We start from the raw sequence: 18,330 nt of genomic DNA, 5'->3' as shown, positions 1-18,330 counted from the left end.
AAATCTTTCTTGTACTCCACATAATTTCTACCTCAGCTTTTTGTTCAACATGCCTTTTCTTTTCCTAACTTTACCTTGATTTACTAACATTCGCTCCTCTATCTTAGTATTCAGCATTGTATTGACAATCCAAATGCATTAGATCCACTTTTCTGAACTTTGGATATCTCACAGCAACCTCCTCCACTCTACTACCATGCCTTGGAATTTTTTTTTTTTACCTTTATGTCCATTTAAATTTTTCCATTTTCCTCCAATCCCTTCTCGAATTCCATCAAGCTACACTTATCCCTACCTAAATGACTAAGTTTATGAGCCATATAAGACTATGTTCCTTATTAATTTATTTGCTGAGTCATTTCTTTTTATCATTACTTATAGTTCCCTTAGTGGGTCGTGGTAGTCCAGGGGTGGAGCATACTGACCAGAGGGCCTGGGTTCGATTCCCAGGCAAGCCTCTCTAGGCATCTGCAGCTCCACCCAAGCTATGTGATTTTTCGGGCGCCAGATCTTCCTGGGAAACCATAATGGGCACAGGGAAAGGAACTGGCCCCCCTACCCTGATGTGTGAATTTCACACGCCGTTGGGCTTAGTACTGGGTGAACTATACCATCACCTACCAAACCAACCTTCAGGTTGATTACTTTGTTTATGGTTTATAGTCCCAGTAATCAGCTCCCTCCTCTTTGTAACGACTCTTTGCTTAATGCAATTCTTCCTTCAATGTCCTTTCTACTTGGCTATTCTTTCACACACTTCCTAAATTAATGAACTTTTCTAACTGTTCTTGTTTATTCCGTACTAACTTCAATTATTAATTTAACGTTCCATTTTCTTGAAACCAATTGACTTTCATTGTCATGTTATTGATTCTCCACCCATATCTGGTTCTATTGTATTCTAAGTAAAAATTGGCAAAATTGGCTGGCTGGCTAACTGAAGCTTGATAAAATGCAAATCTGATTTGGTGACATCCCAAACTACCTTCATTGCAAACTCCAGTTGTCCACATGTCTGTCTCTCTTACCAATTCCTCTGTATTCACATTGAAATTCATGGGTGATATTGGACAGCCCTGTCTTACCCCCTTCTTATCACTCCCTATTCTGGTTCTCCAATTGTTCTTTCTCAATGGTAATCCCTTTTTCCTAAACCTTATTTTCCTAAATCTCTCCCCTCTCCTTATTTTCCAATCACCGCATTTCATTCCCCTACAATATTTGTGATATTTCCACATGCATGGTTTTTTTTAATTTTCTGTTGTAATGCATTGCAGTTACTTGCCCCTGTATGTGGCGAAGAAGAAAATGAGAGACATGAGAAAGACACTACAAGTGAATTGTTGGATGAAATACGGGAACATGTGATGTCACTTGTTGACCTATGTCGAAGGGGATCCAGTTTGCTGGATGACACTGCTAGGGAAACACTTTGGATGAGCCTACTTGAAGGGTTGCTAGCACCTCAGCGCAGGTTACAAAAAGTAATCAGTATTCAAGACAATAATGAAAGTTTGGATGCTGCCACAAATCTCCTACAAGGTACATTAATTCCGTGATTTATTATAAAATTTGTGCTTTTATATTTTTTTGGTGTAGTTTTCTTTTTTTCTCTTTTAACATTGTGAATGACTAAAACCTAATTGGAATAATCATGATGAGCACATGTTTCTACTGCGAACAAAGCAGCAAAAAGAAAAATCGAGAGCTTAAAGATCCTTTATATTTTCTTGATTTTCGCCACTCCTAATTATGAGTACCGTAATACATATGCCCCAACATAAATATTTCCTCCATATTATTAATTTTGGAATATGGTAATTGGCCAAGATATCTTCGAAGAAAAGCATTATACAAAGTGATTTACATTTCTTGAATTGCTTCTGCTCGGGTTGGGTGGCAGGGAGTGATTATGCACCAGACTTGAAGGTATTTAAACTTAAAGTCGTTAGTTGAGACTATCATGATGTCTTTTAAAAAATGTAAAATTAGCAATTTGCCAAATGGAAGGGAAAATTGCATCGTGTATGAGGAAAATGTCTACTCCAGTGAAAATAGCTGCACAGTATGATTTTAGCAGCAGTGATAACGAAATTCTGGGATTCTGTGATTAATAAACATTGATGTATTTGTTAATACAACTATTTCATTTTATTTGCATATAGTGTAAAAGTTTTAAAAAATCCTTATCTGTTTTATCCAAGTATTTTTCACAAATTCTAAGATGAAGAATCACAGTATGTCTTATGGGTTGGGAAATATGGTATACATAAATTTGAACTGAATGGGAGGGGATAAGGATGGGGGGTACACATGGCTATGCAGAAGTAAAATGTAGATTGAGGGAAGAAGAGCAGTAGCAAAAGAAACAAGATCAAGGAGAAAAGGTTTCTCTCTCTGTCTCTGTATTCCACCTTGCTCCCATATCATCATGACTCCCAGGGCTCAAAACACTTGAACTTTTTAGTGATGTCACTTCAGCATCACTATTTCTACAAAATTTTTTTGTCAACTTTTTTCTTTATTTTATATGCTTACTTTTTATTATCTCTCTCTGATTGATCTAGTACTAGGTGTAGGTGAATGAGCAGATGCATAATCATTACCTTGTTTGAAACCTGTCTATACTGTTATGGTAGTTACTAGACCTTCCTTCCCTCCTTGTCAGCATTTCTTTGATTCAGCCTAATCTTTGAGTGAGTAGTAAGTCAAACCAGAATTCAGTTCTTTGTCCTTTTTGGCTCAGTTTGTCCTCAGGCTTTCAGCAATCTCTTAATAGTCTTGATTTTTGCTGACTATTTAATAACTTATGACATTTTTGTTTACTTGTCTTCTCATGGCTGGCTAGCAGAAACACTCCATGTTGGGATATCTCCTGAGGCAAGGAGTGATGTTTCAGTTATGTGCAGAATTATTTCCCAGGCGCTATCAATGTACTTCATTAGTGTAGTTCAACATATGTTTTGTGTTTGTATAGGCCAGGAGGATAGGTGAACAGGAAATAGGGAAGTGTTGCTAAATTAAAGGCTTAGTGAAAACAAAATTACATTGAAAAACATGAAGAAGCTCAAAGGATGTCAGGCCCAAATGTGTGTTGGAAACAATGGAACAATTTCAGAGTGTTAAAATCATTCGCCTTGACTGGGATTTGAACCTAGATCCCTTGATTTCTGGCCGAGTGCTTTATGCAATTAAGATACGGAGGTATCTTCAATAGCTTGACTGGCTTAAGAACCTGGCTGAACATTGAGGAATCTGGGTTTGAATCCTGGTCAAGGCAAATGTTTTTTACACTCTGAAGTTGTTGCATTCTAATGCATATTAGCGGATGACTCCATCAAAAGTTACTGTTGGGGCATCTCCCGCAGTTTTCTGAGAGTGTATTGGAAACTGATGGTTGACCAGTTTTGGGAATTTGCAACACCAAGGAGGAAGTAACAACTGCATGTCTATAGACTACTATCTCCTCTTCTCTGTACCAATTGAATGCATAATTGGAATTCACTGTCAATTCATTCTATTGTTTTTTTTTCTTTATAATGTTAGGTATGCATCATATCATCATTAGCTGAGATTTGACTAAAACCAAATAATGGTTTTTATATCCATTAAATAGTTGTGTATAATCCTTGCAACTTTTCTTTCTATTATTCACAATATGTCCTCTCTGGAAATTATACAAATAAAAATAATAAAATTACAGCTAAGAGAACAAATTAAAGAATATTATTTTCATTCAGTACTATATAATGCAACTATTTTATTTTTAGAAGCCCATTATTTGTTTAGAAACTCCATTTATACAATAATAATCGTATAAACTAGTTATATTTTCCCAACTGATTAGGCTAGACATTAAATATGCATCTAACTAATTCATTAAACCCTTCTCTTTACTAAATGCAGTTTTCAAGGAGTTAACACACAGTCTATTGTCAAGTATGGTTGGCCTAATGAGTCTTCCAAAAGTCATCCATGCAGTAATGAAAGATCCAGCTTATCGTGGAGGAAAATTTGGAGAAATTCGTGGGCTGCTAATAGGTTAGTGAGAGGCCATAGTGTATAATTAATTTTCTATATGAATTTTTCATCTTACTCTGCAAATTTTCCGAAGAAAGTAAATGGTATAGATAAAAAATTAATGAATTAAAATATCGTCATTGCATAGCCAAATCTTTGGTTTCAAATATGTGCCAAATTTATTTGATGTAATGATAAATTTTAACTGCTTCATGAATTTAACTACTTTTTTATGAAGGCCTCCAAATAATTCAATCTAAGACACATCTATTCAATTTTTTAAAAGTAGATTCATTGTACACTAAATTTTTTCAGAGCCATTAATGAGACTGTCCATGTCATATTTTGTTATAAAAAATATATGGAAATAGGAGAATCCAGTTTAATTAATGTACTGATAATTGATTTTGCCAAAGTTTTGGATTCACATGATAAAATAAATCCTCCTCTTCCAGACAGTTATAATTATCAATTTGCATTCTCATAGATGTCCTCGAGAATTGCAGCCAAGAAAAGGCCATGCTAGCAACAACTGGACGACTTCTTGGGCAAGATTTACATGATCGATTAGTTAGGCTTTTGGCAGCTTCACGACGTGGAATTCGACCTCTTGTACCACCACAGTGTGTTGCCAAGTGGGACATTATTCCTCCTCTGTGCTCGAAGTGCTGCTGTCCTTTAGACGAAATTGCTGATGAAGGCAGTATTGTAGTGATGAGGCAAGTTATTTCTTTAGTAACCTCATTTTAAATAAACAAGAATATCATATGACTGTTGGTCACTGCAAAAGTTGGCAGTTTCATAAAGCCTTACGACCAATATCCCTATGTCTCAACATCACCCAAATTTGAACGTGCTAGTGAGTCAATTGTAATTGCAGCAGAGGCAAAAAATTGAAATTTTTATACATTTTGCCAGCTCTAGTCACTCAATCTGACCTATCTGACTCAGATATGGGTAGAGCTCAGAGTTGAGAGCATGAAGAACGGGAGAAAAAGTTTACTTTAAGCTCCATGTAAGGAAGAGGCCTCTATTTTTATATAAGAAGGGTGAGTTAAAGAAGAGAGTGTCTAGATAGGAGGATAACCCCACCTTCCATACATGAACTTTCATTTCTAGGGGAAAATCACAAGGATTAATAAAAAGAGAGAGTAATAAAAACTGAATTTTATAACATTTAGTTTAGTTTTGTTTGTTGTAGTGCTGTTTTCTTCTAAGCATTGCAGAGTTATGAAAACTTCTTTTGCAGTGGCAGTCACGGCCATTTTTTTATTCTCAGTTAGTAAAAATGTTATTAAGTGTAGTGCATGTACCGCAATAAAATTCATATTTATTTGTTCAAAAGGTGTCAAAAATTGTAATGGTGATTGCAATTCAATCAAAATACACATCAAATACTGTCAGAAGATATTTACATTATGCTGTAAAGCATCCAGAGAAAGACTTAGCATTTTGCATTTGATATAAAGTTCTTTGTTTTGAATACATTTTAATACAGCATTAATTCTACGATGGACCTTTCAGTTTGTTTTAGAAGGAAGTATTTGATGCTGATAGACAATTTAATGTTAACTTTGACGCTGAATACATTCTTTAATGCAGAATACATTTTATCTCCAAAGAAACTGCGGGAGATGCCGCTACAGTAACTTTTAACGGAGTCATCCACTAATGTGCAATTCAATGCAACAATTTCAGAGTTTAAAAATTATTTGTCTTGACTGGGATTCGAACCCAGATCCTTCAATATCCAGTCGAGTGCTTTAGCCAGTTAAGCTATCAAGGTATCCTCTTAAATTCTGAAATTTTGGGACTTTTAAAGGAACAAGATGTTTTGATGAAATACCGTACATACAACATCACAGGCATATGTAGTCGTGCGCGATGCACCACAGTACACGAGGTTAATGCCAACTTTTAAACACTTAGGCTGTTTATACCTTGGCAAATTCCAAAGAAACTGCGGGAGATGCCGGAACAGTAGTAGTAGTAGTATTTAGTGGAGGCGACCGACAACTGAGGTCATTTGCGCCATAGGGGATGGACAGGAAAGGATGAAGAGTGGAGAGAAACCCGACTTTGGCATTAACCTACTCTTTACAAAAGGCGCCAAGGGGTCCGCAGTTTAACGTCCCATCCGACGGACGGCGTACTCACTCAAAGTGCCCTCCACAAAGCACCTCGAGTAGGGATTGAGATACCTCTGAAAAATATTCAACACCGCCGGGATTTGAACCCGCGCCCTCTGGGTGGGAAGCCAATATGTTAACCCCTGCACCATCTCAATCCCTGCTGGAACAATAAATTTTAACAGAGTCATCCGCTAATTTTAAAAGTTTAAGAGGATGCCTCGATAGCTTAACTGGCTAAAGCACTCGACTGGATATTGAGGGATCTGGGTTCGAATCCCAGTCAAGGTGAATGATTTTTACACTCTGAAATTGTTGCATTGACATTTGATCTCTTTGAAAAAATGTTCTGTGCTTGTCCATTGTGTGTATTTTTTAATTTGAATTTGCCCTTTTTGGTAAGCATTTTTATTTTTGTATTTTCTTGTGACTATATTCTTGTAAAAATTGAGCAAATGAATGCTCTATTGGATGTGGGATGACTGAGCATTCCTGTTCTTTACTATGTCATCCCTTCTTCCTTCCCTTAATTTCTTAGGCCCTCTTTCATCATGTCCTAGATTATCCCCTCATTCAAATGTAATTCAGGGCTCATGCATTCGTATTTTCAACAAACAGTGCTGATTTACCTTTTTTCAAAATGTTCTTTGGAAAACACCACCTTTATGACAAAGACCTAAACATTACTTCTTGATTTTCTTTTTTTTGCCTAAATGCAGATTGGTCAAGACTGACTATTTAAGGTATTTTCACTCTGTTTTACCAAAATTTCCTGTTCATTGGAGATTGTCTTGTACATAATTGGCGTACTCCTATATCAAACAAGGGTTTCATTTTATTCAATTCAATTTGCCTGATTATTTTCCTTTTTGAAATCATTATAATACCATCCATCCATCGTATTTAAAATAATATTGATGAAAATTTTTATTGAATTTTAGGTGTGGGCACTGTTATCATGACTCATGTGTAATGAACGGCGTTGGTTCGACCGTAGTATCACCCAAGTGCATTCATTGTTTACCTGACGGCCCTGATGAAGACTGCTCTGAAGAATCGGCGACAAATCATCCAACTCGAAGCAGCTCTGTTAGTAGTGTAAGTTTGCCTGAGAGTTTTCTTGCGGTAATATTGGATGCACTCTTCACATGCCTGTAATTTCATGGAAAAATGTGAGATTAGGTGACTGAAAACGAGAAAAATCAGCAATTCCCATGATTTCTCTTATTATCTGGGATTTTAAAAATCATTATTCATCAATAACAAATTCAAAAATGTCACTTAATTTTTGTTACCTTGATTGATTGATTTTTCATAATTAGACTGGTAACCTAAATTCTATCATCATTTTAACTTTCAGGGTAGACAAATGGTGTCGCTCACCTTGGAGCAGATTCATTCGGTTGAGATGTGGTTTGAGCTACGCAGATCAGCTTGGAGAGAAGGAGTGGTCATCTGCAAAACTAATTCTGCAGAATGGCCAATTGATTATTCTCCTGCCGGAGTTGGGCTGTCCTACTCTCCTGATTATTCATATGGGGATACCTATGATTGAGCGATGTGCGAAATGGAGCCTATTAAATGACAGTCTTAAAAAAGTTCATGAATTAAAAGTTGGTCCGTCGAAGGTTGGTGGCTATGTCTTGGTAAGGCTGCATAATCTTTCTTGGCATTGGGTTGAAGGATAAAAGGGAAATATATACTTTGAGGTGTCAGTGAGTTGAAAATTTCAATTTGTGAAATATCACTTACTAATATTGTGGTATTTATCATGTTTACAAGTGGTTATATAGTTTTCTTAAGTTATTTCAGTTTTCTTTAGGAAAAAGTCGTCCTCTCAGACTTAATATGACTTACTCATTGGTAGTGTGCCAAATTAATATGGAACTGACTACCAATAGTGGAGCCTTTGTTCAGTAAGTCTGCCAATGGTTGTTGCTTCCTTTAGATCAGTCAATACCTTCAACTCTGGGAATTCAAACATTACAATATAAATTTAATATTGCTGGAAATATTTTAGTTATCCAAGCATATTTATCTAGTGACTTTTTATAATAGATGTGAAGGGACTCTTTCTTCAGCATTGTGATATTGCTCTATCAGAGCACTTTTGCTAAGTCGACCAAATGAATTATTTTCCAGGATCTTATCCCCACAATTGAATATTGTGGTGGACAGTAGACTTAAGCCACCCTAATTAAATGAAATTATGAATAAATAATAATTTTTATAGCTGTGATAAATGAACATAAGCGTGTTTAGAAGCCACATAAGTGGCATGTAATATAAGCTGTTGTTGGATAATAATGTTATACATATGTACCTAGTCAATAGGTTATGGGAGCATTTGTGAATATTGATTGCATCCTCATTATGTTGTTTTGCATGAAATTCATGCTGAGATTTGACTCTTGGTGCAGACAGAAAAGGTAGAGCGTTGATCTCATGAATTTGTGGATGGTTCCCATTCCATTGAGTAATAAAGAGTATAAGTTTAAAGATTTTGATGTTCCTATTGCCTTTATTTAAAATTTTTTGCAATGTTCCTTTCGAATATCTTTTGTAGGAGGAAATTCTGTTGCACACCAGAAGCATTTCCTTATTTACTCTAAGAATTAAATGCCGTAAAAATTTCTCCAGGATTTCCCCCATAATTGTTACTCTTTGAAACCTATAAATTTAATTTTGTTTTACAGTTTGGATTATGATCGTGAGGACTTGTAATTAACGTATGATATCCCTAGTTTAATGAGATATATGAAGAGAACATTCTCTGTGCCAATTCATTCCAAAATTACAGGAAAAAATAGATCCTTATATTCTTTCATACGTATTTAAGTACTTATATTCTCTAAGGTCAATTCATATTTAAACTTATTTGCAGCATTGTTAACAAATTTTCAAAATGATACTTTCCTAGATTATGAACATACCTTGAATCTTTGAATATATTGACTTTTTTGGATAATCTCAGATAACTGGTTTGTAGAATAAGTTCTTCATTTGGTACTGTACTGTAAAAACTATGCAATTCAGTTTTTCCTATTTGAATGGCTAACTCAGGTACAAAGAACTTACTCCTGAATGTTGTTTGGAAAAATTATGAAAGGTGTCAAGATTATGTTTTGGGAAATATTTTGCCAAAGGTTGGACACCAAAAAGTTAATTGTAAATATATCTGTACAAAATGACAATATACATCTATGTACATAGATATCTTAACCCTGAATGTTGTGTCCTTTTTAACATAGGTATTTTTCTGCAGGAATGTGAAATTATGGCTAAATATTATTTTATTAATAATAATATGTTCTTATGACTTGGGCAACTGCATTATAAGGAAATTGAGTAGTTTCAAGTGCGATGTGGTGGAATTTGGACGTAATGAAGAAAAGATAGGAGCAATTTTCCTTATAAACGTTTCCTTTCCATTAAATTATCTATTGGAAAATTGTTACTCTATTTTCTGTATTAACTGAATTATAAATTTTGCATTCTTGCAATTATGAGGAACCACAAAGATAGGATGTTTTTATATATAGTAAATATGTCAATGAAATTGAACAACTGATTACATCAGCCTGAGGTTTTATTTTGAATAATGCCTGGGGGTATGATGTTTAGTGATGTTGATATCAAAGTTACATGTTTCAAACCTAATGCTGATTTCCCCAAGATAAAAAGTGATTTTGCTGTTTCATAAGAAGCTGTTTTTTGTATCAGGAACCCTGTAATTGTATCATGTGTCTTGACATGGTTACGAAAAGGCTGTAGGAAAAACATGCATATATATCTATAAAAATAAAATTATGAATTTGCCTTTATGTTGCCCTATTTCAGCATACTCAGCATCTTAGATGTGTTTAATGTATTAAGAAGCTTTATTTGAAAAAAAATAGAAAGCTTGAAGTATTTAATATGTACCCGACATACCTTTTTCCTCCTTTCTTCAGTATAAAAAAAATCATGTGCTCGTCTTGCAGAAGAATATGCAGCTTACCTGACTGTTTCCCAGTGCAGTGGTATTTGTAGGCAAAAACTTAGTTTCAAATTCTTGTCTTTTTATTGAAATTACTATTGACTATGCCTGATCAATCAGCAGTCTGCTGGCTCATGGTTTTTTGTAAACCCAGACACTGCTGTTCTTCAAAGCCTCACCAGAAGACACTTATATCCTATAACCTCATATTTATTACATACTATATTGGCTCATTGTTTAGCTCTGTGTACTCCTTAATTTCATCCAAGATTATTTTCCTCCCTCTACCTAGCTTACCCAGCATTATCCCCTCAGTCTCCTTTGTAACCTTCAATGAATTTAAGGCTGGTAGAGGTTATGTGGCTAGGTTTTCAAATAGGTGTTTCAACATATTGAGTAGCTTCAGGTGTGATGGGGTGGAAGTTGAGTATAATGAATAACTGATAATAGCACTTTTCCACTAGATAAAATTTATTTTTACGACAGAGTTTCCCTGTAATACATAGTCATCAGGTCCTGATGATGATGTAATACATTGAAACCCTGTTGTAAAAATAAATGTTATCTAGTGGAAAAGTGCTACGATCAGTTATTCATTAGGTATTTCAGAGGTACGACCTTGACCCTAGAACTATGTATTCCTGTGTCATTGGGCAAATTGGGAATTACCCCAACTTACTTATTCAAGTGCATAATAGGAACAGTTTTAATGCTACAACTACTCGATCATCCTTAATAAGTGTAATCTTAAGATGATGTATTCATAGGAGATAGCAACTGCTGCTCGTGAGACAAGGGGTGAGTTTAAAGAGCCAGGGTTAATTGAAATATGTGAATGGATTTTCAATACCTCCAGAACATGCTGTCAATTTTACCATGAAGTATGTATTATTTTTTTACTGATATTTGAAAAATATATTTTTTCCTTTGAAACCAAGAGACCAAAACTAGGTATAAATAACAGTTTCAGTTATAACAGTGGAAATCCTTCATGATAGAAGATACTTGGCTTTTCCACATAGACTATTTTTATTATGGCCTAGGTTTTGTTACTCCTAGTGGGAGTGAAAAAATTGCAAGTGCAAAACTCACTAGCCATAAAGAAGAAAATACTATATTTTTCACGAGCACAGTGTTACTGTTGAAAAATGTACCTCCTTGCTCTTAAACTATGGATGCATTGAAATAGAATGATTTTTTTTCAATAACATTTTAAGTAGTGTTATGAGATGGCATCTTAGAGACTAAAATTTAAATCAGTGCAACCAAAATCAAAATTGATTGCAAAATGAAGAAACAGTGGTTTAGGGAGCTGCTATGAGTAAATTTTTTATGTACTTGTATCTGCCCTATGGAGCATGAGCCTGAATGATTACACCAGGGAAGCACAATAAACAATTTGGTTGTCTTTTCATTGAGCAGATTGGACAATTCAGTTTTCTGAGTGCTCTATGGCTGTTTACATAGCAATTTTACTGTGTGTACATATGTTATGGTATGTCCCAAAAAAGTAGAAAACATCAGGAAAATAATTTATAGTGGATCAAGGTGAAAATTACTAATATTCTTCACAATGTTACTTCATGCATCAACAAACAGATGCTAACACCATTGCCATTTGCTAGGCATTGACAGAAACTTCATTCAAGCGCCTTGCCACGGCCTATTTGACATCATCCAGAGTTTTAAAATGGTTTCCTTTCAAGCTCCTTTTATTTTTGGGAACAAAATGAAGACCGGTGTTATAGTGGCTGGGGCAGCACAGTGGCAGTGCCATCTTGTGCCTGTCCAGGTATTCGGTCACAGGAATGCAGTGTGGGGAGGTGTGTGATCGTAATGCACCTTCCAGTAGGTAAAGATTCCTCCCTAATGTTTTATTCTTTTCTACTACCATTCGAGGACTTTCCCTTCCTTCTACTCCTTTCAATCAATCCAACATACCTATCGCATTCCTGCCCCTTCTTCTCTTGCCTAACGCTCTCCCATCTATCGTAGTGTTCAAAATTCAATTGCCAGTCAAAATGCTTTGCATGGCAATCTCCCGTGCCTCCTTTGGATTTCTCCCAACAATCCCCTCTTCAACCCCTCCTTGCATAGCGCTTCCTCATTTGTTTTACCTTAAATCCATTTCATGTTTTCAATCTTTCTCCACACCCACTTTTTAAAAACCTCAAATCTACGAGACAACTTATGTAGTACAATTCACAACTGCCTGACGTCTAGCATTGGATATTCCTTTTTGCCACCTTTCGGAAACGTTTAAATTTTATTCTTAATGTTTATTTCTTGTAAAATATTGAATTTGGAAAAGAGGCGTGAATTAGAATGTCAATAATGTTTCGAATACGTACTATTAAATGTAATTATGCGAATCGATGGTTGAAATCCGCGCGTGGTAAAGTATACAAGTGCCATCTTATAGCTACGTTAGGGACTAATGAAAAATGATTGGCCAAATTCATTGGGTAACGGCATTCAATTATTTGTTGAAGAACGTTTGTTTGTGTATCTCCCGTCTTGCTACTTGAGTTAGGATAATCATTGCAGTGTAAGAATCCTAAATGGTCAGAAGTGGGTAAGTGGAGTGTATTTAGAGGTATAAAGTACTCTTATCATTTAAATATAATGATGATACTTGTTTTATTTACTCATGATGATAATAATATTTATTATTAATGTGCCAGGCATCACCGTAAAAGATCTCGGAGTATTTCCGGGAGCCCTGAGAGGAAAAGACGAAGGTCCAGGAGTCGAGATCGGTATGTAAAATAATTAAACCATGTATTTTGAAAATAGTAGAATCAGTTTTTTAATATTCTAATTTAATAATGTAAAACAGGGCCGGCAAAAGGTCACGCTCCAGACGAAGCCGATCAAGGGATCGGGATAGGGAATCCGATCGGCATCGTAGATCCCACAGCAGAGAAAGAGGCTCGTAAGTATTCATGATTCTTGAGTAAATGATTTTTGAAAAAGTGTTGATCTCGTGCCTTCTCTCATGGTAAAATGTTTTCATTTGAAAGCATCATTATAGTTGATAAATTACTAAAACATTCATTTCGCAACGTATTGTACTGGTCTAACGTAATTTTTATTCAATTAGAAAAGAGAAGCGGGCATCTAAATACAAGTCTTCAAAGGATACCGCTTCATCTGAATCGAGCCAGAAATCTAGGTCCGAAGTATTTGATGTGGAGGTGAAACTAGAAGAAAAGGCGGACCAAGATGAGACTTTTGACCCAACCAAACTTGACAAAGTAAGAAAATTTTGAATAGCCATGGTAGTATTGTTTAGGCTTTCTTTGACTGTTGCAAGTAAACTTAGCAGCAGCCATTGCCATTTGTATAAATTTAAATATTCTATTCGCGGTCTAGAACAACAGTAGCACCAGTTTATGAAACATTTATTATCTCTGGTGAACTTTATGCTCGCTATTTTTGTTTTAAATGAATTAGTATCAATGATATAATGTCATAATTATTTACTATTTGGAAACATTCCAAAATTCAATTGACAACTTCTTCGTCGATGCATGTATGCTCTCAATTTAAAAAAGCAGTAATAATAAGAGAAAAATGAACTCCACCATTTATCAACATTGAAAAAAGCCAGCTTCACACCCAGTTTGCCAATCAAGCATTTACTTGTGCTGTGTTAAAACTATTCATATTCATCTTGGTGTGTATGATGCCCTCATTCTGATTCAATTTTTAAAGCTCAAAAATGTTTAATACGATTAATATGCAATGCTCCCTACAATGCACCTTGTCTTTCCTTCTTCAAAAGGTTAAATATTCTGACTGTTCCATGTATTTACATTTATGTCGTATGCATTTTCGCTAAAAGTAATATATCCAATTATATGACAAATGACAACGTTCATTGTCACCAAACCAGAGCCTGCAGAGACCTGCATCAAACTTATTGCAGGACTTTAAATACATCCCTGGGGCCTAAATCAATGGGCCTCCTTGCACTGAACAGGCTCCCTTACGATTTTAAGTACGTAAAGGATCCAGTCCTGTTCAAAAAGAAATTAATATCATTTTTAAGGAAAGAACAGTTTTATTCTGTAATGGAATTCATGGAGAAAAAATAACCATACTGAATATGGAATATATTTTATGCAAAAAATTATTATTGTGTCATGCTTTTCTGAATTTCATCATTGTTTAACATCTATATGTACATATGACGTGTCCTATACACTTATCTGATGTATCTATTACACTGTGTCAGTGTCTTCTGGGCAAATAAAGATTATTATTATTATGATTTTGAAACAAGATGATTGAGGGCGTGGGAATCCTAAGCTTTGTGGTTTGTGTAATGAAAAATTATTTATATTGTTCGTATCATTCTGTTGATGAGTTTAGCCCTATTACAAGTCCCTCTGCTGAACCTTCATTAGAACAGTGAAAGGTATTCCTGGAAAATTCTTTGGGTGACTGTTTTCAGTTAAGAACCAGTTGAGAAAAGCCATAAATTAGGAAAATTCTGTTCGATCCCCCAAGACATTGTTTTGGTCTTTAATTATATAAAAAGATAATTTTTAAATTTGCGTGATAACTTTTGAAAAGATCAAAGCCATCATCAAGACTTTCCATATTTCTGGTTCACTGCCCCAAAGTGCAAGGCTTCCCATAAGCATTCTAATGCTGTGTATTTCACCAGACAAAAAACTGCCTTTGGGCTTCAGCTGTATCATAATAGCATTACATTTTTCTAAGAATTGTCTCGTTTTTTTTCTATTTTGATGGCTTACCTTGCCTTTCAAACTTGTTCAACCAGGACTAATTTATGGGATAAAATAATATTATTTTCTGTAAATCTTTCATATCTGCTTTGACAAATTTCCTCGTGAGAGGATTTTTCCATTTTCTTTTTCATTTGAGGAATAAATATTTAATATATGAAGGTCATCTAAGCTAAAACAATTTTTTGCTCTAAAAAATTGATTTCTTAACATTCAACCGAGTCAACTATCTTATCTGACTTGTATATTAATCTGATATTTTTTTATATTGTCAAAATAAGTGATTTCCTATTGCTCGTCCATGGGTAGAGCATTGAACTACTGACCAAAGGGCCCGGGTTTGATTCCCGGGCAAGCCTCTCTGGGCATCCTCAGCTCCACCCAAGCTGTGGGTTTTTTGGGCACCAGATCTTCCTGGGAAGCCATATTTGGCACAAGGAAAGGAACTGGCCCTGCCTTTAAATATTTATTCTTAATTTGATTGAAAGTATTAGTATTTTTCTTCCTCAGGCTTCACTTTATCAAATAACCATTTGCAATTTCAACTAAAAACTGAGAGTTTTGACTTTTCGTGTCTATGCATGCAATGAAGCATTTGTTGAAATATTTACCTTTGAGTTTATTCTCCACTTAACCCGACATCTTATTCACTCCTTTAGTAAATGTAGCTTTCAATCCCATGGAAAGAATCGTATATAAAAATTAACACATATTATGGTCAAAAACATTTTTATGTCAAATTTATATATATACATTGAATGCCTACGTATCATTAGCTTATACATTTCTATGAAATTCAGAGGTGAGGTAATATGTAGTCATAATATTGGAGAGAGAGCCTATCAGACAGGTAGGAATTGAGATTTATTTTCATTCAAACACTTAGTAGGTAGACATTGACATTTAAAGTGTTTAGTCCCTAAAACATTGAAGTCTCTGCAAACTTACATTTATAATGGGTGCTATCTCAACAACCTGTTGCAGTTTTTGGGGTATACTGTGGCTATGGGCATCCTAAGGTCTAAATATCCCTTCTACTTAGCGTGCAAATGTTAACCTAATTTGACATTTTTTGTTCTTTTATCCCGATAGGCCTACTTAGTATCAAAACACATGCTGTCAAGGGATTTTTCTCCCTAAATTCCAGTTGTTTTGTGTTTTTTAAATGTCTTTTAGACAGGCTGCTGCCTTGTGGTAATTTCCCATAAAAGATGAGTAGGTCACGTGTGAGAGATGTTTTTCATACATTCTGTGTAAGTGTGAAGTTGAAACTCACAATAGTCACTGGGCAGTATAGGCCTGGGTTGGGCAGTAGGTGTGTCTTCGCTTGTACATGGATGTGTAATCTGTAATTCCTCTACCCTTACTACTTTTTCATGTCTCCTGAAGAGTATGACTATAGTTATTTTATTGTAATTCATTTCAACTTCTTTATTTATCTTCAATTGGTTTAGTAGATATCATAACTGGTTCACTTTTGTCTCCCTTGTGTAACCATAATGTGATCAAATTTTATGATAACATTCCTGGAACACTATATTATTGCTGTAAGAGCTGACAGGTGGTATGGTGTTGACTACAGAGATGAAGTTAATATCTTTGTCAATGTTAGATAAATAAGGAAAAGCTATTGTATAAGATTTGTGTTTTTCATGAATTTCAAATACTGTTGGATGAGTTATATCGCTGTAATTACATTTTAATTCATAACTACAATTTTGTCCTTTGTGTCCCTGATGTGTGTGTAGCCATTTTATATTTATTCCCTATGAAACTTTTAAATAAGTTATTTCTTACCAGTCTTTAGGGCTAACTGACACAATGATTATTTAGTGATGAGGGAGAACATATTTTCCCATTGTTAAGGAACACCTTTGTATTGATGTGAGCCATTCCATGCGATCATTTTTTTCCAATATGGCACTTGTGGCATGAAAGAAAGTATGGCAGGAAACAAAAATAAATGTTCTTATTGCATTGCAATATTATTTATTTTTGTGAAGTCAATTATTAATCAAGATTATTATTTGCTCAATTAATGGTTAAAACATGGCTGGAAATAATTTCATTTTGTCAAAGCATGATATGCTCACAATGGTTTTTCATATTAGGGCCCAGGGTGTTGCCATGGTTGCAGTAATTTTTATTAATATTCATTTGTTCCCACTTGGGTGTTCTGTGGAGAATTTGTATAACTCTCTCTAATCAAATATTTATTATATTTTGAATTCATGTGTAAATGAATTCTATTACTGTTCAGTTCCTGGAGAAAAATACCACACCTCCCATTATTTTACTTTTATATTGTAAATTTTATAAATTACTGTTGTTTCTAAAAGAGCACTTTTTTATTCTAGGAGGAAGAACAGAAGACCCTAGAGCTTGAAATGCAAAAGAGAAGGGAACGAATTGAAAGGTGGAGGGCGGAGAGAAAGAAGAAAGAGCTGGAGCAAGCGAAAAAAGAAGCAGAAAAGGGAACACTTCTAGGTTTGTGCATGCAATAGTTTCAATGTTCATTTCACAGGGATAAGTTGAAAAACAAACATGAATGACTCTCGGAAACAATTGTCTCAAGTTAATTGGTGGCAGTGGATTTTGGCAAATGATATTAGTGAAGTGTCGTTACGTTTTCAAGCTTACTCATACCCTTGAAGAGGGAGTAGAAGATAAAGAGAAACTTAGATGGTGTAAACCCATATACCCTGCACACTATTTTCCCAGATATCACCACCAAAAAGGAGGGCGAATGCCATATTCATTCAAATCCTTCTCTCCTGTCTCTCCTCCCTTCTCCCAAGTCCCTTGTTTTGCTAAATTGGCACCTCCTCCGCCTCCTGGGCCCTCTGTAGGACAGTTTTAGATTGCAGGGGAGAGTGTTTTGTTTTTTTTGCTCACTTGCCTTTCAATGCCAATCCAAGACATTAGCCAGCCACTGCCCAACCTGCATTAATGGAAACATCATATTTGCTTCATGCTTACATATTTTTCAGCAACTATATTAACTGCTTGTCTGTGCATTTCCGGGTTCTCCATCTGCATTGGTTGTCTTTTGGTCCTTTAACCTTTTTTATCAACTAAAGTTATTCCTTGGTATAGGATATATTTAGTTTCCTACCCGATTTTGATATTATCAGCAATATATGATGTTGTCCTGTTATTCTAATTTAAAAAAAATAACTTTTGCACACACAGGAGTGATAATACAATCACATCTAAATACACCCATGAGTGCTCATAAGCATGAAAATACATTTTTAAAAAGATATTCTTTTTTCCTGAGTAGCCAACTTGCAGTTACCTTCTAAAAATTGGACTCTAGAAGATGACAGTGATGAGGAAGAGGAGAAGCAAGACCAAGTTGAAACTGAGAATACAGAGGAGGAGGTGGACCCACTGGATGCCTTCATGATGGTATGTACTTCTAAAGTAAATCTATACGGTAGTA

At 35.2% G+C, this 18,330-nt stretch overlaps 2 protein-coding genes across 6 annotated transcripts in view; both read left to right on the top strand.

Annotated features, from left to right (window-relative positions):
- Vps8 (vacuolar protein sorting 8) overlaps positions 1-9,933 on the top strand; it is a 50,704-nt gene extending 40,771 nt beyond the window's left edge. For both annotated transcript variants that reach the window (XM_071592254.1, XM_071592253.1), the window contains 5 exons: positions 1,278-1,542; positions 3,907-4,041; positions 4,508-4,739; positions 7,091-7,247; positions 7,510-9,933. In XM_071592254.1, coding sequence (XP_071448355.1) covers positions 1,278-1,542; positions 3,907-4,041; positions 4,508-4,739; positions 7,091-7,247; positions 7,510-7,704 — 984 coding nt within the window. In that variant the 3' untranslated portion in view covers positions 7,705-9,933. The remainder of the gene's footprint in view (positions 1-1,277; positions 1,543-3,906; positions 4,042-4,507; positions 4,740-7,090; positions 7,248-7,509) is intronic.
- A 2,664-nt stretch (positions 9,934-12,597) lies between these two features.
- Prp5 (pre-mRNA processing factor 5) overlaps positions 12,598-18,330 on the top strand; it is a 31,239-nt gene continuing 25,506 nt past the window's right edge. For all 4 annotated transcript variants that reach the window (XM_071591810.1, XM_071591809.1, XM_071591808.1 and 1 more), the window contains exons 1-6: positions 12,598-12,703; positions 12,813-12,887; positions 12,968-13,063; positions 13,232-13,385; positions 17,243-17,372; positions 18,169-18,296. In XM_071591810.1, the coding sequence (XP_071447911.1) occupies positions 12,690-12,703; positions 12,813-12,887; positions 12,968-13,063; positions 13,232-13,385; positions 17,243-17,372; positions 18,169-18,296 (597 nt within the window). In that variant the 5' untranslated portion in view covers positions 12,598-12,689. The remainder of the gene's footprint in view (positions 12,704-12,812; positions 12,888-12,967; positions 13,064-13,231; positions 13,386-17,242; positions 17,373-18,168; positions 18,297-18,330) is intronic.

The sequence above is a fragment of the Hetaerina americana genome, unplaced genomic scaffold (genome assembly GCF_022747635.1).
Source record: "Hetaerina americana unplaced genomic scaffold, ioHetAmer1.1.p SCAF_5, whole genome shotgun sequence".
NCBI classification, from domain to species: Eukaryota; Metazoa; Arthropoda; class Insecta; order Odonata; family Calopterygidae; genus Hetaerina; species Hetaerina americana.
The sequence above is the reverse complement of the archived record's forward strand: the minus strand, read 5'-3'. Positions and strand labels throughout refer to the sequence as shown.